This window comes from Diadema antillarum, unplaced genomic scaffold (assembly GCF_040938485.1).
Source record: "Diadema antillarum isolate AM-2024a unplaced genomic scaffold, OU_Dant_1.0 scf00000017, whole genome shotgun sequence".
Lineage (NCBI taxonomy): Eukaryota > Metazoa > Echinodermata > Echinoidea > Diadematoida > Diadematidae > Diadema > Diadema antillarum.
The window spans coordinates 3591294-3615533 of NW_027270906.1; the positions used below are offsets into that span (position 1 = coordinate 3591294).

Consider the following 24240-nt stretch of genomic DNA (forward strand, 5'->3'; position numbering starts at 1 on the left):
CCTCTATTCTGGGATTCCAAGGTGCTGTGCTGAAGTCTGTATGCAAATCGACATGTGGCAAAATGATGTGCACAACCATGCCGAGAACAAGAACCCGAAAACTGTCTATACTATTCAAGGAAATACACATTGAAATATACTCTCATACTGATGACAACAAAACAAATTTGCAAAAAGTTCTTGATGACTAAGTGTGAAGGCAGAGTGAATAATGTGTTGCATCAAATGGTGGAATATTGCTGGATATTAGTACTCTCACACACAAGTAAGGCTTACTAGTGTAACCTGTGCTTGCATTCATTGTCAATGCACTTGAGGATTTCTTGTAAGATCACATGCATCCACATTGTATTGTTACATTAGCATTATGAATACAAAGCAGCATTAAATCGCATGATATCATCAGAGACTCCAACCCAAAGCACCTTCTGATCTGGAGATTCTCCCGCCTGAAACCCCTAGCAAACGGGAGACTCCAACTTGATGTGTGCGAAGTTCCTAGGGTTCTAGATGCTCTTTGGTGCTATCTAAGGCTTATTTTTTCAACATACGATAGAAATAAGTAAGAAATCCTTTCCAACGGGAGACAAAGAGCCAGGGCGGGAGAAATTAAATCTCAAGCGGGAGAACGGGAGATTTTGCAAAAATGGGTTTTCGGCGGGAGATCTCCCGTCGAAAACGGGAGAGTTGGAGTCTCTGTATCATAAATACAACTAAATGTAATGCTACGATACACACAAGCCTAATTGCAATTTTCATCTGCTTCACTTGTACTTGAATGGCATGAAATTTGCTAGAAATGAAAATGCAACTTTAATGCATCAGCACTTTAAACATAAATTTAAAAAAAAACACACACACAGAGACGCTTTCACTTCATTGATCATCAAATCCATAAGGACTTAGTACTTCATTCCTGAAAACTAAATGGGAAATATGGCGGGTAGAAAAAGTACACAAATTACTCCTACACAGTACTCTGAATCCTGAATGAGTTCAGCATTCACTAGGTTCTAAGTCCAGTCAGATTCATATTCCTGTATTGCTTCTAATCATATCATGTTAGAATGCCACAAAGAACAAACACAAATGGAACCGCTCTTTAGTAGCAGAAGGTCGTTGATGCAGTGCAAAGTACTGGTAAGCAAAAACCTTCTGGCACTAAACTGAGACTTGGCACGACAAGGTTTACACATGCAATGTTAGGCGCTAGTGGGAGTGGGCATATATCACCTGATAAGGATATAAATTTACACAAACTCGATCCTGTTTGCACAGTTCTGGTAGTGAAAAGGTTAGTGGTTGGGAAACAGCTACACTGTACTCAGGGCTGCCAGTACTACTACTCTTTAAATCAGGGAGGTTAAAAATGAATATCAACCAGGAGATATTCTTATGCCGCATGCATCTTGGAGGGCAATGATAATTTCCAATTTGAGAAGACTTGCTCTCATTACTGGAATTAGATTACATGGAATGATTTAGATATTTAAAAAAAAAAAAAATAATAGAATTTTTTTTTTTTTACTTTGATAAGATTTCTATGTTATCTTTTGACTGCTAAATAACACAAATAAATCAAATTGATAGGATCTAATTATGGCAATTGACATTTGTAAATGTGGGACAGGTTATCACCAGTGTTTTCAAATCTTGGTTATGAAAAATATTCATGTGAAAGTGGTGCAAAAAAAAAAAGCAAATGGTTTGCTTGTTGCAAGCTTTCTTGTTCCTGCCTTTACCTTCATAACATACTGCCATTTCTTGTTTGTTCTGATAAAAATATGAATATAGCTCAATACAAGTTCTTTTTTTACTTTGACAAAATCAAATTGGTCTATAAAAAGTTGACATTTTCTTAACTTCCACTCTGAATAAAACTTCTCTCCATGTTCTATTTAAATGAGGTTTACTCCCGTTTTGTAGGACTTTGTCCAATTCTAGGTAAATAATACTGCAACAAATGTCTAAATATCGTACCCATCTGCTTGTAATTTTTTTTTTAAAAGCATTAGAATTTTGCAATTTTGCAACGAGAGTAAATATGAGATAACTGGTTCAAACAATAATTTTTTTTTAAAATCATACTTGATAGAATACAATAAATCTATTTGCCCTGTTACAGCATGATATTATTGGGGGAAAACACATAGCCTTGTGCTTGTTTAAAGACTTGAGCTGATCTGTTTCTTCTTTTTCAACTCTCCACAACATAATTTAGTCTTTAGAACAAACTTCCAACCGTTTGTATTGATGAGCAGCCAAGCACGAGATCATGAGAACTAAGATACAAAGTGTATCTTTAAGCATCACAGACTAAAATAAAAACTGACAAGGATATTGAAATGCGCTAATGATCATTTCAAATCAAGGCTGTGGATGCTTGGCAATCTACTTCACATGAGAGAAGCTGACTTTTATTTATGAACAGAAGCTGGATTACATAACTGAATTACATAATGTGATTTAACGATAGGTCTGCATGTCGTGATAAAACATAAATAGTACATGGCATTTGGGTAGGCGTAATGACATTTGCTTGTTTTTTTCTGGCACAGATGATCCTTAACTGACTTCATCTGATGGTTAAAGATTGGGCTAATAGCTTTTTTTTTCAATCAAAACGACAATTTCTTTCCCTTCAGCACAGTTTTCAGAATGAGAACAAAGATGTTTAATTTGATTGTGAACAAAATAAGAAGAAGGTATGAACTTAGAATTGGTAACATCTGTAGCATGTTGTGAGCATGGTAAATATTGATTTAAAAAAAAAAATCATAAAGTACTGTATTTCCAAGAACCTTGCAATTTGAATTTCAACTCCACAGTACACAAGTGACCATGCATATTAATAGGAGGTGTTCTTCACGGCTACAACAGCTTTCATTGTGTAGTCTGGGGTGTTATCGTTAAAACAGTGATACTGTGGAAGACTGTACAGCAGCACTGCGTGGATTTTCTTTTCAGGCAGGCCATTTCACACCACAGCAATGGGTAGCATTGGTACTTACCCCCTTCTTGCCTTTTGCGAAGTGGTAAAGTCTTAACTCCAATATTGACTATAATGAATTGAAAGCATATACATTATTGCAAAGTCACACAAAATTGAATATCCAGCCAGGGGAATCCTTGTAACATTGCAATGAATTTCACTTTCCACAGTGGAATGAAAAAGGGGCCACAAAGAATAATAATAAAGCCAACAACTGACATACATCCATCATCATGAAAACATGAGATAAAACTAAATGATTAAATCCACTTGTTTGTTCTGCAAATTACAAAAACAACAACAAATGAAATGTTTTGAAAGCATTTCTCCTTTCTAGGTGGTTCTCCCCCTACACTCTCTCCTTCCTTTTTCTTTATTTTTTTTCCTCTATCTTCTAGAGTCCTTAATTACTGAATTCAATAGTTTATATATTTCCATCAAAGAAGAAAAAGAAATCATGATTCAAAGCGGCACAAGTTGTCAATTTGACTTTCATTCATCTGATAAGGACAGTTTGTCGAATACATCAACTGATTTTTGAATGGGCACATATCAACCATTCATGTTGTCTTATATTGGAATAACTTGTTTCATGGAATCACAGTAGCTGGTGTTTTTTTTTAAACAACCAAGGACTTCTTTCTCATTTGATATTATAAGACAAAGAAACAAACAAAATGGTAAAAAATGGTAAAAATTCTCCACATTGATAGCTGTATGTCTTGCCTAATACTGTTGATTAATGCATCTGTAAATCACTCTGAGCTTGTAAAATGTAGGACGACCGACAGTCAAGTGACTTTGCAGTAGAACATGACCGAGAATTACTGTCATACATCCCATTACATTAACATACCAGCATTTACAAAGAAAGCACATATAAGATTTCCTCACATAAATGTGGGGTACATAGCACAAGGATCTATTACGTGTTAACATACTCCACATACAATGTAGCTTCTAACTGTCGGTATGCTTCGAGTGCCAGTCAGCAGAGAAAACAACAGTGTTGTACACATGGTCAGACCTCCCTGGCAGAGACAGGGTTAATGGAATGTAACAGCAGAAGACGGAGAGCATGGGACAGAAATTGTCAGCCCTCACAATTTTGTATAATTACATTGATAGGCCTATGCATCACTTGTGTCTGTACAAGACACTGAACGGCGAAGACGGGATGGTTCATGTACGCAGACAGGGGAATGAAATATGAGGTCTTACATCAACAACCTCAACAAATGTCAGTTACTGTAAACGTGGAAATTTTCGCGGTACATTAATTTTCGCGGATTTCGCGCTACGCTCGGCTAGCGCGAATTCAAAAACGCGCAAATATATCTTCACAATTTTCTACGCACATTTTGAACGGGATGAATTACTGATGTGCGCTTCATCGATGATACTGCTACAATTTGTACGTAGTACAATGTACAGGCATGTTTACGCTACTAGTACTGTGCGAAGAGACGATACCCTAGATTGCTGTGTACTGTAGCATGCATGTGTGCACCGCACGCATCGATGCTACAGTCCCCCGTGACTACGGTACTAGAGTCACAGCTGTACTACGTATTTGAGTGCTTGTACTCGCAGTCGAGCCGCTCGCTACGTCGCTTGTCGTACGCTGGCATAGCACGCTATGTAGCAGAGGCTTTGGATGAAAGCAGTGAATGTGTACTACAGTAAAGTAACCTGCTGCGGAGCGCGAATTTAAGAACCCGCGAATACGTTTTCGAGCCGCTCAGCGCGAAAAATTAATCGCGCGAAAATATTGACGTTTACAGTAAGTCGTTTTACATTCACAGCAGCACAGATGATGTGGACACAACCATGTGGCTTGGGATTGATATGACACTGTTTGATGGCACATGCAAGTAACAAACAGACATTCCTGTCAAACTGATCTGGGCCTGGATCAGCCACAATGTGATTTCAAGAATGAAATATGATCTGCTGATGTTAATGGTGAGTGCTATGTGGTGTGTTCCACATACACCCAGCCATATATGAAGCTCATGTTCAAACATTACCATATTTGAGTCTCCACTTTAAACCTTAAAGGAACACTATGTCTGGTATTGCTAAAAAAAGATGTTAGCTGTGGTTTAAAACTCCCATACTCTCTCCAAACCTATAATATCTTGATATTTTAATTTTTCAATTAAAAATGTATCAGTTTCTTTGCTGATCAAGACACAGTGTCAAGACATAGCGAGTATATGCCTTGCAATATCTTAGAACAGAGTTGTTATTGATTATTCTAATTTCACATCTATATGACTTATGTCATACATGAAGTAAAAAATTATCAACTGATTTTAGTGGATGTACTGAGATGTGCAGTAACTCAATAGACTTTGCCTCAATAAAAAAAAAACAAATACAAAGACATGCAGTGGAGATCTTGGAAGGCATGAAACTGTCACGGTCCATGTTGATGATAGACACTCATTGTTGACGAGGAAAATCACAATTTCTGATGAGGATTGGGCAGCAAAATGATGGAATACCATGGCAACACAGGGATTGTTCTAATAGGTTCATACAGACAGGTGGTACTGCACTTTCCAAACACAGCATAATGATTGCTAGCTTTGGTGTTGGATGTTAACAATGATTCATTGAAGATTAAGAAAGACTGAAACCTATGGATACGTGTTGGATCATTTGACTGACAAATGACTGGTTTAAAAACAACTGGATGGAAAGTGTTTAAAATGCATCTGATGTTTGATCTCCCATTTTTCCACCTTCAGTTTCAATATTTCCTCCATAAACAAATTACATCAAAGAGGAGCTAGATCCTACCATGCGCAATTTAGCTACTATCATATTTGTTCTAATATCTCCCACCTTTTTTTTTTCTCTCTGTTAAAAAAAAATACCAATGGAATCCTATTAGCTTTGCTCAATTTTCATTCAAATCATAAATGTTTCTGATCAGTTTCTCTATGTTTGCACCATCACACTTTCTCTCTAACACTCCATCTGTTTAAAGGGCAGATGTTTGCATTTATATTATAAATATTAAACATGACTGAAACTAATTAATACAATATGAAAACTAGGCATCTTTAACACCTAATGAATAGTGAAAATGACTGTTAGTCACAATTACAGCATTGATATCTTTGGTGAATTATGTACAAGCAGTCAAGTGACAACTCCCACCACCTACACAATCTGCAAATGACCTCTCAGCCTTTGGCTGAAGAGTATCTATGTTTGCAGCCAACAGAGTATGCCTCAAAGTTAATCTCTAAAATTATGCACTGATCTAATATTGCTGAGGTAAAAAAAAAACTAGAAATGTCGCTACGGCGACTGATGCCTCCACCATAATGCATGATTCTCCCAATAGGTGTATGGTACAATGTCTTCACAATGTGTGATGACAGTTTCACATAACTGGCAAAATATCGAAATAACAGGTTTATCAGAAATATCTTGAATGTTCACTTTCCACGAACTGGGTTTGCTATAATTGTCTATTAAAGAGTACAGGTACACATATTTCGGGAATTGAAAATTTTTACTTGACTTCTGACCGACCTTTAAGTTTATGCATTGAGTATAATTTTCAAGGTATGAAGAAAGAGTGTACAGTACAAAATATATCTTTTTTTTTCATTCAAACCTAACCTTTGACCCTTAACCTTTGACCTTTAACCTTCTGGCTGGAAACTTCCACGAGAATCTCCATTAAGTAATACATGTACATATATTAAATTTTAAAACTAATAATGCAATTATTGCATATACTAGTGAATGAGGGAAATAGTAACATTTTGAGGAGTTGACCTTGACCTTTGACCCCGACTATTGACCCATGACCCCTAAATTCCCTAGATAATCCCTGCCAGTCAGTACATGCATATGTACCAAGTTCCATGAAGATACATTGAACCATTTGTGAGAAATGTGATATTGCAACATTTTCACCTAACCTTTGACCTTTTGACCTTTGACCTTATGACATGAAACTCTCTGGAGAATCTTTATGCAGTACTACATGTCTACACTAAGTTTCAAGAAAATAACTGCGGGCATTGCATAGATATGGGGGAAATAGCAACATTTTTAGCATTTGACCTTGACCTTTTGACCTTTGACCTCTTGTCAATGTCACTAAAATCTACTCAACTAATTGTCCCATCATACATCATCCTTGGACCAAGTTTGGTGAAAGCTGCTTCGTCCAGTTTTGAGTTATCACGTAAACAGATAAATTTTAGGATTTGACCTTGATCTTTGACCTTTGACCTCTGTCCGATTTCACTGAAAAACTAATCAAGTAATTGTCCCATCACACATCATCCTCCCACAAAGTTTGGTGAAATTTGCTCCATACAGTCTTGAGTTATCGCGTAAACGGATAAATTTCATGATATGACCTTGACCTTTGACCTTTGACCTTTTGCCGATTTCACCTAAAATCTAATCAAATCATTGCCCCATCATACTTCATACTTGGACCAAGTTTGGTAAAATTCCAGTAAATATTACTCAAGTTATCGCGTAAACGAAAGCGGACGAACGTACGGACGTACGGACGTACGTACGGACGTACGTACGGACGTACGTACGGACGGACGGACAACCCGAAAACATAATGCCTCCGGCACCACTACGTGGCGGAGGCATAAAAATGGCAGATGCTATCAAAGCTCTGGAGCTGGTCCATGAGAATTTTTCCAATGGAAATGAAAAAAGCAGCATACACTTTTTTGTTGTACACCTGATAACTTCATCTCTTCACTGGCATTGATGAATTCCAAAAATATTTCATGTTTCCTGCAATCTTGTGCTGCAACAAATTTTGTGACTTTCTGTGCTTCAGGACCATCAAAAAAAAATGTATTCTCTTCTAATATTATTCATAGGTCATCCAAAGTACATTTTTAGATATGTTAATGTTAATATTTGTACATGAAGAAAGTATGCAATGCATAGAATGTAAGAGTGATTTGTATTACTTTACCCATCAAACCATCACAGGATACTACTTCATTTTGTCAACATTAAATATGCATAATAAGTCTGTATTTCACTTCATATTGTTTGCAGAGAAAGAAATATTTGACAAAACTTGTCAAATTCATTGAACTTGCCAAAATTCAGGAAAAAGTTCACACAAATTTGCCAGTTTGAGAGAGAAAAGATGCATTAAATCTTCTAAAATGTGTTGCCTACTTCAATTGATGCATTTAACAATCAAGAGTCTTGGAAAGCAACCATGATAAACAATTACCTTGGTATATGTGAATGACAACGGGTTTAAATGGCAGAACATTTTGATTGTGCGCTACAGTGGATAGAAATAAATGATGATATAAAGATATATCACCAAAACACAAAAATGTGGTTTTGGGGGGACTTGATGGGTTACAAATTAGAAAGAATAGAGGCAAAAGATACATATAAGAGAAGGGTAATCAATGTCTTGCAAACTGGTACATGAACAAAATGCACACATGTGCAGGGTATAGTGGTATGCAAGTAAGTATTAAGGGTACAGGTTATTTTACCCTTCACATGTACTGATGCTCAGCATATTGTTACACATATATATGCATATTTTATTAAGCATGCTTTGGTGAGTGACTACACACAAACACTACACTAGCATGTTTTGTCTGAAAATGCAGGACAGTCTGAGATATGCATTTTTTTTTTTTTTTGGGGGGGGGGGGGGGGGATGGGGGTGGTCAACATACATACCTGAAGTCTCTGTATACCAAAAGAAGCAGAAATGATGAAATTTGATTGTTTTCTTGCATTAGTCACAGGTTCTACATACTATCATACAGTTTTCTGAAAAAGGCACTACTTACTATGTGGGCAGCGCATCAAACAGTACATACCACAATGATTTACTACTTTTTTTTTTACCGAATAACTACAGGCATTCTTTTCAATTTGTCAGTAGATCTCATGCAAAACACACATTTTTTACACCATGAAAATGGAATTGTTAAAGTTACTTTAGCGCATCATTTACCTTGCCATTTTAAGGCAAGGACAAAAAGAGCATGCTGGTATTGCAGAGCAAAATGACGAGTTTAGGACTACAGGAATATCTTTAGAGTAGAAGTATGCATTCATATGCATACAGCATTTGTGTTAAAACTACTGATTATACTGAAGATTTTCAACTCGTACCATGTTAAAAGATTCTCAATCTTATATCATAACCCATTGAATATATGCAAAATGAATTAATAAGTCATTGAAACATAAAGGACTGATTGCACACAGAATGATAGTCTCTTATATGCATTCTTATTCGTCCTGACTAATTTCAACAAATGGCTAACTGCAAGTGTTGGATTACAGCTGTGTATCATAATAATCATCAATGTTTTCATCACATATCCTGACAAGTCCAAACACACTGAAAAGATACCTGCATTCTAATGTATTTGTTGCACAGCTTTATAACATGTGGAAGTGTGAATCTGTATGCTATGTAATCAGTATAACTATGGATATTTACAAAGTGTAAAAATCAAACATTCAATTCAAATATTCAAAGATATTGAAACCCATGTAGGGATGGTATAATAGATAACTTGATAAAACTTTTTGGAATACTTAAAAGAGAGAGTAAAGTTAGTTAAAGTTCATTCTTAATTACAGATGCCCCCTAAGGTGTGTCTGCCTTCTCTTCTTCTTTGTTATATTTAACCCATTGTGTGATTTGAGTGCTGATTGACACAGAAAACCCCATAGTGTTGTACACACTGTCCTAAGTCCCTGGTACAGAAAGGGTTAAACCATTTAATACTCTGTCCACACAACATTCTAATAACTTATAAATTCAGCCTTTTGGTAGTTGCATCTGTTCATTTTTATTTTCCTTTGAATGAACAGATGTTTCATGCCCATCGTCATTAAAAAAAAAGAAAATCAAAGAAAGAAAGAAAGGTGAAGGGATCAGTTTTAGACTTTGAAATTTTGCAGCAGTTAAACACATTCTGGTATTAGAGCACAGCATGGCAGTATAATTAGATAGGAATTTCATTGCAATCTGAAGAGAGACAAGAAGTAAAAACACAACATGCACAGCATACTGTATATTAGACCTAAATCTACTGACAGCTAATTGAAAACACACATACACAGAAACATACACATAGATAAACATGTCAAGTTGTCCAGTTGCTGTCATCGTTTTTCTGCTTAAGAAATTAAAATAGCACCATAGATCATGTATACGGATAGACAAGCACGAATGAAAAGTGAAGCACAGACTTACGGGTCCTGCGAGCCACCTGTAAACCTCATGGCCCAGAAACCAGTAGAAGAGAATGAGGATGGCAGGATTGACGAAGATCGGCCAGGGGGCCTTGGAGTAGAAGAACAACTCCCTCGGGTCTCCTCCGACGTTGCAGCGGAGCGAGTCCACGATGGGAGTGAGACCAATGAAGGCTGTCAGTGGGAGTCTGGTGAAGGGTAAAACATATGGGGGCAGAAATGGGGAAGGTTTAGAAAAGTTAAATCACATAACAATTGCTAACCGTAAACAAGCACAATTTTTAAAACCCAACACTGGGGTGCTGTGGCACTAGGGAGCTGTGGCACTGGGGAGCTGTGGCATAGTAGACAATACTCCCGACCCTAAATCGGAAGACCCAAGTTTGATTCTTGCCCAGTGCTTACGTCCTTGGACAAGAAGTTTTTACCCACCGTGTCCCTCTCCACCCAGGCGTATTAATGGGTACCTGGCAATGCTATGGTAATAATAATGGCAGGGCCCTCTGGTAGAGCAGTGGCAACACTGAAGAGACTACCTTGGATAAAGAAGACCTTTATTATCCCATCATCCCCTGAACCAAAGTTTAACCTCCTCAGTGGTATTAGGATGGTATTTCCACTGTTCAATCTCTTATCTGAATCCTGTCTCATTTGTGTTTATTGGGACTTCAACAAAACCACACAGTTGTATAAACTGTGGCGCAGTGGTTGTCAGTGAGAACAGGAAGAGATGGTCATAGGTTCAAATCTCGATCCAGCAACTCCAGCCACTTACCATACATTACTACTCTCACAGGCATAATATGTGCACATGCCTCTCATGCAAGGAAATAATTACCTTGACTTTGACTATAAGAGCAAATGATGATAAACATTCCAAATGCAGTGCAATGGTTTGCATCACTGTCTAGACAAGCAAGGTGATGATTAAGGGTAGAATGCTAAGGCACAAGAGATGACCTGATGAAAGAACTCAGTACTATATGTGTTCCTTGAAGGAACTCAGTATTGTGTGTGACCCAGGCCTTCGCCCTTCCAATGCATTGCTTCAAATGCACTGCCTTCAAACATGTTGTCTTCAAATGCAAATCATATGCTCTTCAAATGAACTTATGCCTTTTGCTCTTTAATACATTTTATTGGAAATAAAATGAAATAAAATAAATAAAATGAAAATGAAATGAAATGGAATATAGTTCATAAAGTATTCCATACCCAGATTTTTTATCCGGCTCCACTGGCATGGCCTCCTGAAAGAACTGGAACTGGGCAAGGTAGAGGACCACAACGTGGCATCCGCTGTATATCAGCCACACCACCTCAATCCACTTGAAGACACGCCCCCACGTCTGGTAAAACGACCACCATGTCACCACGACCAGGAACCCGACGAAGTAGACGGAGGACAGCGCCGACGGCACAACGATCCCAGCCAGGGCGCAGAAGAGCATGACGTTGCACGACAGCAGGCCGTCGACGACCACGGACGTCCGTCGGGGTCGACGCTCCATGACGGGCGTCAGCCTACCACTCTCCTCCCGGTCATCTTGGGCGGGGTCGGTATCTTCAGTCCGAGGCGGGACCAAGATGTAATTGCACATGACGAGGACCAGCAGGGATACGACAAGGAGGATGACATCGGGGGCAACCAGCCTGGCCACGTTGAGTGCGTTGAGGTCGTCCAGTCTGCAGGTGAAAGTTATGTGTGACAAGGGAACTTAGAATGTAAAACCTTTTTCATACGGAAAATATTAAAAGAAACAGCTTTTATAAATACAAATCATTATAGAGATGCTTCATGCTTGAACAGTGAGAGTACAAATCAAATCTGACAATGAAGTGGGAATTAGCAGCTATTTAAGTGTCTAAATCTATAATAATGATAATAATAATAATAATAAACTGTGCTTGTATAGCGCATATCACATTCAGGGAGAAGTCTCCATGCACTTTAAGAATGAAACAATACAAGTAAAGGAAGTAAGGTTAAAATGGGACAAGCTGACACTGAGAAACACTGATAGCCATAAGCCTTATCATTGCAAAAATAAATATGTTTTCAACATTCTTCTAAATGAATCAATTGTTTCAGCATCTTTAATTTTATCAGGCAGACTATTCCATAATTCCATAATTCTACAATGTTTAGAATGTAATACAATTTACAAAGCAATGCAAAGGACACAATTCAAATACATAGTGATTTCATTGCAACTTAAATGCTAACTCATCCACGTTAATAAACCACAGAATTGAAATTTTAGGACTGAGCGCACTATTTATCACTGCATAGTGAAACTGCTCTTGTGTGACAATTAAAGTCACATTAATTGAGTTTCAAAACCTAAAGCATACTGTATCAGCTGTTATTTTCGCGAGGGTTTAATTTTCGTGAATTTCTCGAATCACTTTTGAACCGCGAATTTAACAACATGTGAAAATGTCGCTATGCACTAGGGTAATGTAGTAGACGCACGATAGCCGCGATTTCAATTTGCGAAAACAACTCGCGAAAGCGTCCGAGACCAGGTCATTCGTGAAAATATCTGTACGCGAAAATAACAGCTTATACTGTACAACCTACAGTAGCAAAAAAAGAAGAAGGTATAATTATAAAATAGGAAACAGACTGCGGCCCTCATTTCACAGGTATACACGTTAGTGTTTTCAAAAGTGCCTACAGTCTAAGTTTTCATTTAACTTTGTGGGTTATTACTGAGTCAGATTTCAAATATATGCGTACTACCATCTTTGTAAATATTTCTGTTTTGACTATACAGAATGAAAACAGAAAGAGAACTGTGCTGATGCCTTCTTGGAATGTACATGATATTGTAATACTTTTGGATATTGATAAAGTAAGAAAAATAATTTCTACAAAAGAAATTTTACCTCTGAAAACCAAGTTGCAGCCATAGTGTGTCTGTATAGTTACCTGGTTGGAAGATGGGTAAAAAAAATCAAGTTTATAATCTTACTAATCAGCATAGTATCATGCTCATTACACGATGACTGAGAAAAGAATGTAACACACACACACACACACACACACACGCATGCAAATACAGTAAATACGCGTCTATGGTGGAAATCGAGGGCATGTTTTACCCACAAGAATTTTACCACATAACCGAGGACCTGTGTGTAAGTAGGAATCTGGTTAACCGAGGACTCATTCATATATTACCATACAACCAAGGACTTATTACAGTAATGCTAATCGAGGACCTATAAACATGTACCCCTTAATGCAAAAGCAGACCGTCTGGTATGGTCTGCAAACCGAAGACGTCCCCGGTTCGCTGGGTGTCCTCGGCTTAAATGTAAAGATTATGTGTATGTCCTCATTTTCCACCATGGGTAAGTGCGTGCACACACACACACACACATATTGCACCTGTGTAGAAATGCAGATCTTGTTCTCTTGCTGTCTAAAATTAGAATGTTTGTAATCCAGCGGCAGCCGACATTTCACTGCACTTTCTTATAGCTTTCCTGTAAAAATACTGGTATACAAATAATCACAAACACTCACACACACACACACTTCCACACACACAAACACTGCGCACAAATTTTGAATAGAATGTTGTCCCTAGATCTTTCTTCAGCAGTTTAGAACCGGAAGGTCATTACTACAGTAAAGAGTTTAAAGTAGGAATGCCCTTTTGCCTTTTGGTCACTAACTTTTGATGAGACTACTTACACTAAACACATACATGCACACACACACACACACACACACACACACACACACACACACAAACCACATACACACTTATACATGCACACAAATATTGCACATACCATTCAAACAGAATATCCTTGAATTAAATCTCCCTTCACCAGTTGAGAATCGGAAGTTCATTTCTACAGATGGCCCATTACTTTTCAGCAGACAACTTTTAATACTCACAGTAAGAAGGATCTTTGTCGTCGTAAGTGCCTAGTCCTGCCTGCGCTATCTGGTAGACAATCTGTGAGAGACAACCTAGAGCACTAAGTACCACCAGTGCCTTCATATACCGCCCCGCTGCTCCTGTGGAAACCAAGAGAGGTGCAGTTATGGCAAATGCCTCCATGTGGTCAAATTCTGGCAACCATCATTCATAGCCCCCCCCCCCCCCAAAAAAAAAAGAAAAGAAAAACAACAACAACAATAACAACTACAACTACAACAACAAACCACAGGATGGTAGTGATGGGTTCTTCCTTTGCTCTCTTGTAAACTGGAGTTGGAACACAGACTTATATCAACCAGTGGCATATAACTAAAGTTATGATTTGATCCGATTTGATTTGATTTCTGTATTTTTCATCAAATGAATATACCTTAATTAAAAAACAAACAAAACAAAACTACACTGAAAACAAAAAAAAAATATAAATACTTACACAATGGGGCAAAGTGATATATACATTATAATATGTGTAAATTATACTAAAAAATACATGAACTGGTATTGTAATTATTCAGTAGAATTATTCTTTGGTGTACCATATACAAATACACAAGTGTGCTATACAATCGACCTTGCTCATAAGTCAAATAATTGCCTAAGTTGAAGGTCTTTTCAAGTCCTCTTCTCTTTATTCTATTGATTTTAATTCCTCATAAGTCAAAGTTTCTGTAAGTCAAAGATATTCTTCAGTCTAAATAGATTCGACTCAGGCAAGGTACAAGTAGACTGTATTTACATAAAAACGTACTAACCAAATCAACAAGATTAATTGAATGAAAGCCCTGAAGAACCAAAATTTCCCATATATTTTTGATATTTGATGCAATATTTGGTACATTGGAGTACCAAATGAAAATTCGCCATTTTGTTGAATAATTCTTTTCAGCGTTGTACCCTGGGTTATATGCGCAAAATTGTTTCCTTGTTTTTGATTATGCAACATAATTGGCATTGGGATCGTAATCGCTATGCCGATTTATGCCGGGCACTGATGATGAGAAAATAGTCGCCATGACAACATTGCACAACTGTATGATAGTGGACACAAGATGGCGCTACACAACACCGTACCCCGGGTTACAACAGCATCCCGGGGTACGGCGTGCTGAATCATTTATGAATCATATTTTGCAGATGTCTGAAGGCATAAAAGATGGTTGACAAACCTCTGAGATGAATCTCATGTGAAGGGCTTCGGATGAGAGGCAAGGCAAGGAGGCATAGCAGGTAAATCCCTGACACCAGATTGATGCGGACAATACTCACTGTGGAAGAGATGAAGGGAGAGAGAAAAGAAGTGTGACATCAAATATTGGCTTTTAAAGTACCTGACTTGAAGATTGGAGGAGATCCTCAATGGAGTATAGTCTCAATCTCAGACCCAGATACAATAACAAGCATTTGTACTGTCAAGCAAGAAATGTTGGCAGTGTGACATTTTTTTTTTTTTTCGAATGGGAGTCTTTTTTGTTGCGGAATGAAATTTTTTGTGAACAGCCACTGGCATTCAATTCATATGTGACCCGCTACAACAAAATGATCCTGAAGTCGGGCGAGGTCGATTATTTGAAAATTGCATGATATAATCCCCTCATCTTTCTGCTTTAAATGTATATATAACACATTTTATAAAAATAATCGGCTGCGGAGATATCAATGTTTAAAAGAGAGCATGTCGAGACGTCTGGAAAATCACTGTTTCGAGAAAAGCGCCCAAAAGTCTTCCTTTCGACGCAATCGCGATCAAGGGACACGCAAGTCAGTTTTCACCTCTGGACAATAGAAGGTAAGCCCTAGCAACCCCCAAAGAGTTCATTCAAGCACATCAGCGTCGGCGGTCTCCTCACCAACCAATCAGTGACCAGGATGTGAGAAGCGGCTGAGCATAGCGCACCCCGCCCGCACGCACCAGTCGACTGGGCAGTGTGCGAGCTTCACGCTTCGGTTAGCAGCAAGCAGCAAAGTGACCAATGAAATCACTCTGGTCGTTGTTAGGGGCGGAACCTATCTGTGGCGCTCAATCTAAATTTTCGAACCAGTTTCTGCTTCGTTAAAATGCCAAAAAACATGGCTCAGAAAAACGCTATTTTTTAATCTTTCCTTCGACCATTTTGCTTCAAAATTTTGACAGATGAAAGGAGACATGTTAGACTCCAATAATATATCAAAATCAGAAAATCGTACGTTTAGACCAATTTTAATGCTCTGACTTCAAACTCGATTTTCACGGCTTCGACCGTGCGCGACTTTAGGACCTTTTTGTTGTAGCAGGTAACATATAATATAGACAAGAATTACCGTGTGCATTTTAATTTTGTGAATCATGACTCTCGCATAATTCCCAAAATTAAAATGCACGCGAACATTTCGGGTTTTATTACAGTATTTCACAACTTATGGAACAACAACACATAAGAAGAACATGAGAGCATAACGAACGCAGTATTGTAAAAGCTGAAATTTTTGCACAATGAGGTTTGGCTCTCAGCCAGGTATTAAAGATAAATTTCACATGTTTTTGATTTTGCTGATGGTCACCTCAAGTGAGGGAGCACTTCAAAGACCTCACCACTGGCTGCTGCTGCTACAGCAGTTAATGACTTTGGCAGCACATACTAGTGTAAAACATGATATATTCGCGGCATGAATTTTTCGCGAATTGGAGCCGACGGCCTTTTTTGTGGCATGAAATTTTCGCAAACTGCCACTGGCATTCAATGCATATAGTGTAGACAAGAACTTTCGCGTGCATTTTTATTTCACGAATCTTGGCGCTCGCAAAATTCGCGAAATTAAAATGCACGCGAACATTCCTCGTTTTACAGTACTACTTGGTGGGTTAAAAGGCATTGGTCTGCTTGTGGACAGCAAAGTCACTCATACTACAAGACTAGCAAACATGAAGAAAACTACAAATAATATGACACTCAATTATATGATACACCTTAATGACACATGTACCTCAAGATCAAAGATAGATAATATTACGTATAAAAATAAAAAAGCAAAAAAAGAAAAGAAAATGTGCTTTCATATTTATGCTAGTTTCATATCTTGTGAAATACAGGAACTTTTCCACTTTTACAGTATCACTAAATCTCCTGTGTTTATACATAGTATTTCTTCATTTCAAAGGGGGAAATACCCAGTTACAATGTAGCTCCAAATACACAGCCGATTATGATGTAAACATTAGTTTCACTACACTCTTTTAATGGGGCGTATAATGGTTAATCATACTGTTACTTTCACATTAAATTACAATCACCTGGCAACAAGACTAATGACCACATTCATCTGTGATTCAATCGGAAAAGGAGACACTCGATCAGATTGACAGACTATCACTCACAGTCTTGACCGGTATTGGAGTGACCTAGGCTTGCACTCGCATGCACAAGCTGAGAAGCCTGTTCACTGATACTGAACCAGGCTGGCCAGAAAATGTAAAAAACGGTCCAAGATGGGTGATGATGTCTGTTCAGAATCTCCAAAATTGTGGCAATAATGCAGCATGTTTTTTCTCCCTTATTAATTTGAATTTGTTTTCTTAAAATGAAAACAAGATATTAGTATAAAATTTTTAGTAGGTTTTAGGTGCAAATATTCACAGCTGAATGACACGCCCCTTAAAAATTTAAATAACAACAACAACTGCTTATTGGTCTCAGTTGAAGACAAGTGGAAATAGCTCTATAGTATGAATTCAAATCCATAGACCTATCAAAGTGCATTTAATCAAATTGCTAAAGAAAAACCTTCAAGCAATATAACCACCTGTTTATGTATTGATAATGCAAAGATCTCTACATAGTGTTGACTTCATATTATGTTAGTCCTCAGTTGAGAAGCAAAAAAAAAATAATTAAGTTTTTCAACTTCTGAGTTAAATCACCTATATTTTTCTATCACTTTGATAAAAACAGACTCAGCAATTTATGAATTCATGAAGAAAAACTCAACAAGAACACTGTCATCTACATTTCATATGAAACCACAAAGGTGACACACTTTAATGTGGTATAATCCTACGAAGGTGACATGCACTACTAGTGTCAAGAATTTCCACCTTGTGGTTGGTACAAGTAAAGAATAGAAAAAAAAAACTCTCATATTTTGGTAGCCTCAAACCAAATCTTAACTGCCCCCCCCCCCCCCCCCCACACACACACACATAAACACAAGTGAGACATAGGCCGCGTTCATGCGAATTTCGTAGCCAGAATCACAAACATGAATCATGATTCAAAACGGCGTTTCAAATCACGATCTCAGCGGAAGAGCGTTCATGCGGGCTTTCGCAATGCTGATTCTGGCTCAGCTCATCCTTTGCCATTGCGCAACGCACTGCGCAGTTTGACCTTGTCTACGTCTCTGCAACTCGAGCCAGCCAGACCTCCTTATTCAGGCCTTTACGTTTTTATTTCGGTGAATACTTTCCGATAAGCTGTGCCAGTCAGGCTCTGCACCCCAGATCGAGGAACAGATCGAGGAATAATCCTAATTCTTTGTCTCTCCAATTGTTTCCCTTGGTAGACACAGCGCTGCAGTCATTACTTTTATCAACTCAATCGGAGAGTAATTACATGTATTATTATATTAAACAGTTAACGTTAGATACTAGCATAGAATCGGTGTATGGCGTTGATATAAACAAACAAGTGCAAGTATGGTACCAAAACACACGATTCATAAGACTTACACAAGCGCGCAAACAGAACTAGAAGCTGTGGGATACCCCATGAGACACGCATGCGCACAGCGCACAATGACGTCATAGAATCATGATTGAAATCACGGTTGCGTTCATGCGGTTTCTGCAATCGTGATTCTGGCAGAATCATGATTCAAAACGCCCTTTTTTCCGCGTTTCAGATCGGCGTTTTGAAACGCGTTTAAATGGAAAAATCGCATGAACGCAACGCAACTAAACACGTTTAGCGACTAAACGTGTTTAGAAACGCAATTCTAGTTTCGCATGAACGCAGCCATAATCTAACAAGCAAGTGCAGTGTGTTTGCAAATTACACCTGGCTTGTAACATACATTGTGTATGCATTTTTTGGTTCCAACAGCTGAATAACGTAAGGTTATATTACATACACTTCCCATCTTGTCTGAGAGTTAACAATGAAGTCTGTGGGATACAAATGGAGCTTTAGGATAAAATTCAAAGTACCCAATCAGACCAACCTCCAAATATTCATCCTTGAAATAGAGTCTTTTCTATTTTTATTTGCACTTTGTCAGAAGAAATTTGATTTCAAGACGAAAGAGAAAAAAATAAATATACCATGGATGTTGTTGTTGTTGTAGTTGTTGTTATTGCTGCTGCTGTTGTTTTGTCGTTGTTTGATTTTTTTTTTTCTTTGGTTGCCCTTGGCTACCAGAACTCCACTTCGGGAAGCCATACCCCTTGGCACAGAATACATCGTTTGATTGAGTGAAGTCTCTTCACATTGTGAACCTGGTAAATTCTTGTTCAATGTACATGTACAGTATAAATGGAGAAAATGTTGCAATAACAGTTGTGAAGAAAATGCACACTTTTTTGATTAAAGCTAAAAAATTGTGACATATAGACTGTAGGCCTACCTATGTTCCTTTAATACACTAATCATCATGATCGGATGTGTATTTTGTCACAAAAATTTTCAGTAAGTGGTGCTGTCATCTTTTGTTGCAGATAATCAACTCTGGTGCCATGTTAGCTTCAAAGACAATCTTATCTTTGCCCGCACTATTCTATTTTATAATGCCACTACCAGCTAAAATATGCACTACACATCACTCAAGAGTCACCTTGTAATAGTCTTTGTGACTGATGCATTCAACTCTAAAAGCACAACTGTCCATTATTAATTAAGAACGTACCATTAACAATATGGGAAAATAACGTGCTGAATGAGAAAAAGCAAACATATCATATATACTAGTATACACATTTCAGTTACAATGTATACTCTTTTCTATCCCTCTCTCCCTTTCTATCTCCCCTTTTTTCCTCATTCTCTTTCTCCCTGTTTTCATACATTCCAAACAAATCACTTCAGGGATGCGCCATGCTTTCATCGAGTGATTGGCCTTCCATCGATATCAGTTTCATTTGCTCTGCTAATTTATTCACCAATGCAATCAGGTAGAAAGCCACTCACAAGAACAAAGTGGTAGTTAATTTCCAGATATAAGTGATTCAATTGATTAAAAAAAAGGTCTTTTGTCATGGAATAAACAGGTGACAGTCTATAGCCTCACTACATTGTACCTGGCCTCCATTACGGCTGAGCAAATTTGCAGTGTAACAAACATATGCACTCAATCAACTGAATTATGGGTGTTTTCCCAGCATGTGACTGGTTATCAGCCAAAGTGATACATTTCAAAATTCCTTTATTTCATGATCCTAATGGACTTACATTATTTCTGAATACAGGACCAATATTACAGAATGACCATGAGTAATAGCCCAAATAATAGATGTGTGAAAATGAAAGTACACTGCAATAGCACTGGTAGTCCAAAAGTCTATGGCAGCAAGCTGAAATTAGTCTAAGGTACCAGCCACCAATGGTAAAAAGCAGTTCATACTCTGAATAAGAGCATTACAGTAAACACCCCCCCCCCCCCACACACACACACACACACATACACACTGTGCTGGGTTTTGGCACAAGAATTCATTCAGGATGGCTCTGATATGTAACAACTTGAAATGGGTACAAGTAGTTTGCGTCAACCTACATGTACACATCATCACTCATGTTTGCTTTGCGGAAAGTCTGTGTTCAGACTGCCAAAAGAAAATAAATAGATTCCTAGATGTATGCATTTGGTGGTATAACATATCTACATGTCATCGCAAATTAGCTGTGAGATAGTGGAACCCTGGAAATGAAAGAAGATTGTAGGTCGTACTACTATTAAGTATCTTTTCCAGCATGCTTTAAAAGCATGGATATTGTCAAATCACACACAGGTAACACGAGTGATGCAAAGATCAGCTATACACGGCACGGCTCCTGGCACAGCTTTTATGAGGACAAAACAAATCACAACGCTGATCGAGCTTTGTGCGTCCATGTGCAGCCATCTGTGTGTGTTCGACGGAGTCCACTGACAAAGCCATGGGGGATACGCTCATCAGCACAATGTATAATTTTTTTCTTTTTGCGTGCATGTGGAGATCACAGAAAAACGACAGAACAACGCAGAAAAAAAAAGTGAGAGAGAAAATTGAGTACAGTAATTGAGCATAAAGTACATGTAGGCCTATGTTGTATGTGCAGACAGGTTACACTCTTCTGTTAGAATCAATCACTGTTACAATCAAAATGTTTAGTTGTTTTTCTAAAATTTGGGTACTCAACTCTGTTAGCTACAAATTCACCTGATGAAGATAATTAAAACTTTTGCATTGTGACAGTGACACAAAAATAGCAGGCTTGAGAAATTTTGAGCAAACCTGGAAAAATTACATAAAAATGAAGATCCCCTGACTGTTAGACGAATGGACTAATGACTCACTCTCGGGCTATTTCAAGAATCACATAATCATTTCAGTCACAGGATTACAGCATTTCTTGTCTCACCTACATGTACTTTGGTATATTTTTTGTCCCCCCCCCCCAAAAAAAAAAAAAAAAGATAAAAAGAGAGAAACTTATTTTCAAACATTAACATGAACGATGGTTGCTCTGTCATCTTCCATGATTTTACATACTGTTGTTGGCAAATCTTTGGAGAAGAATCAGAGTGTAAATTTATGTCTCTTTCCAGAAAATCCCAAATTTAAAGCAGAAGTGACAGAAAGAGGAAATTCATGCAAGCAATGTGACTTGCTCACCACCAACCACTCCTCTGCAACTCCACACAGCCATGTGATATTAACATTATTGTTTATAAATTGATATTAATTTCAAAAGCAAATTGATCTGATGGTTTCACTCAACACGAAAGCTAATCTCCATCTGGAATACATCTTCCTAGAGTTTAATGAGACAGCTACCACCAAGTTTCTGATCTACAGCAATTGTATTCTAATTTTGAGAAAGGCTCAAAGGGTAACTGGCAGGTATTGTATAATTACAAAAGTGTGTACATCCCAAGCTCACAGAGTATAGCTAGCACTTGGATATGTTTTTTTATTGACTTGATAAAAACATTGAACAAGAGTGAATTTACTTGTTCTCAGCATCGCTTTTTTTACAAACAAATTTATTCATATTCCTTGTACACCAAATTAAAGCATGCCTTCTGTGTTTAATTGGCCAATTCAGATGTTCTTGCAAATAATGCAAGTCCATGTATAAGAATGAAACATAACATGTACACAAACAGGAAGAAAAAGAAGAATGGACCATTATTCATAGCCTTTAATAGCTTACTGTTTAAAATCAAAGAGAGCCATGTTGTACATGTACATTTCTACGTGGTATGTGGCACCACAGTACTGGTATCTCTGTGTGTACATGTAAACACATAGCGTATGGGTGTACAATCTGCATTTTGGTACTCACTGACAAGTTAGTTAGCTTTTCGGAAAATACTAATTTTGCCTCCTAATAATGGTGAAATATAATTTTGATAATATTACAATTATGATGATAATAATTATGACTACACAAATAACAACAAATTAAAAATGTTAGCTATCATCACTTTGATAAGACTTCACAATGACAGCCTAAGGTGTCTGGACACTGTCCGTCAGTAACTTGGTTTCCTTTATACAGGCTTGGCGATATGGTGCAATTAACTCGCCAAAAGCTTTTGACCTCGCTGCCTGATTTGCATAAAGTAAACAATGTGTTTAAATACGAAACCACTGGAGAAGTGTTGCAGGACAATCATGACATCTCGCCTCAGAAGCCATCAAATGATACAATCTATGCAGTAAATTGAAAGAGAAACTGTTCTCTAACTTGCAATGTTAGTTATTTTGAGTTTGATTGAAGACAAACCTGTGAAATTAACATAGAAACTTAGCTTGCATAAAAGAAAATTTGGTCTAAAAATGTTTATTTTCTCACATTTTTCTTCATTGGCCAAAAATGAAACTTCGGTATGACTTGTGGTAATATGTCCATAAAACTGTGTTTCAAATATAACTGTAATATTTGTCGCATGGTTACAACTGTATGTCGGGGAAAAAATCAAGATCACTGTCATTTGTGACCCATGTAAAATCCATAACGTATGGAGTTACGTAAAGTGTTACACAGTCCCATGTATCAGTTTTTGTGCTGCATGAAACAGTTGACGCACATTGCAGGGTTCGTCTCTCACCCACTCACCACCATGTGGACTGAAACCGAACCCTGTCACCGCGCGCCGAACCTGACACCACTGATTGGCTACAATATATGTAAGTGCGCTCTGACAGGTAGAGAATGCATGCGCAGGAGGATGATCTACATATGTAGTTGCGCATGTCTAGTATTTTCTCTTAAATTTGGTTGTCTTTTTGCTCTGATTTTCACCTAATTACTAATTGTGCAAACACGAAACTTCGTAGGTAGTGAGTCTGGTGAATACAGACTAGCAATATGTTAACTAATCAAATGCACATAGGAGCAGACTTGTGTTGGGAAATAATCGTAACCCTTTCCCATGGTCGACTCAAACAGAAAAATACACATAAATGTATCTTGAAAGATACGAACAGCATTTTCGCCCCAAAATCATATGAAGGATAACATGTTCATAAGATATACAATGTATGTGTGAAGTTTCAAGGGATTTGGTGGTAAAATAAGGGAGATATAAGGAGGTGAACTTTCGAGATTTTTTGTCCTTCGCTCCGCACAGTGCTTCGATGGCTGTTACGAATTCAAAAGCTTATGCCCCTTTTCGCAGAGTTAATTACACCGTTATCGCCGGGCCTGTATAAGTACGTAGGCTCTAGTGAAGTCAAGTAGAATATTGTTACTACAGAAATGACAGGGATATCATATCTTGACACATGAAGAATGTCTCTGATGTAAATGCACTGCCCGCAGACACTTAAGGGGGGAGGTACCAAAGTTGCGT

The 24240-nt window shown here is 37.8% G+C and overlaps 1 protein-coding gene across 1 annotated transcript in view; it reads right to left on the bottom strand.

Annotated features, from left to right (window-relative positions):
* Nucleotides 1–24240, bottom strand: part of LOC139725767 (piezo-type mechanosensitive ion channel component 1-like) — a 77059-nt gene that overhangs the window by 37504 nt on the left and 15315 nt on the right. The window contains exons 4-9 of the mRNA XM_071636853.1: nucleotides 15378–15476; nucleotides 14166–14288; nucleotides 13142–13184; nucleotides 11465–11935; nucleotides 10251–10437; nucleotides 3012–3059 (exon numbers count right to left, since the gene is read on the bottom strand). Of these exons, the coding sequence (XP_071492954.1) occupies nucleotides 3012–3059; nucleotides 10251–10437; nucleotides 11465–11935; nucleotides 13142–13184; nucleotides 14166–14288; nucleotides 15378–15476 (971 nt within the window). The remainder of the gene's footprint in view (nucleotides 1–3011; nucleotides 3060–10250; nucleotides 10438–11464; nucleotides 11936–13141; nucleotides 13185–14165; nucleotides 14289–15377; nucleotides 15477–24240) is intronic.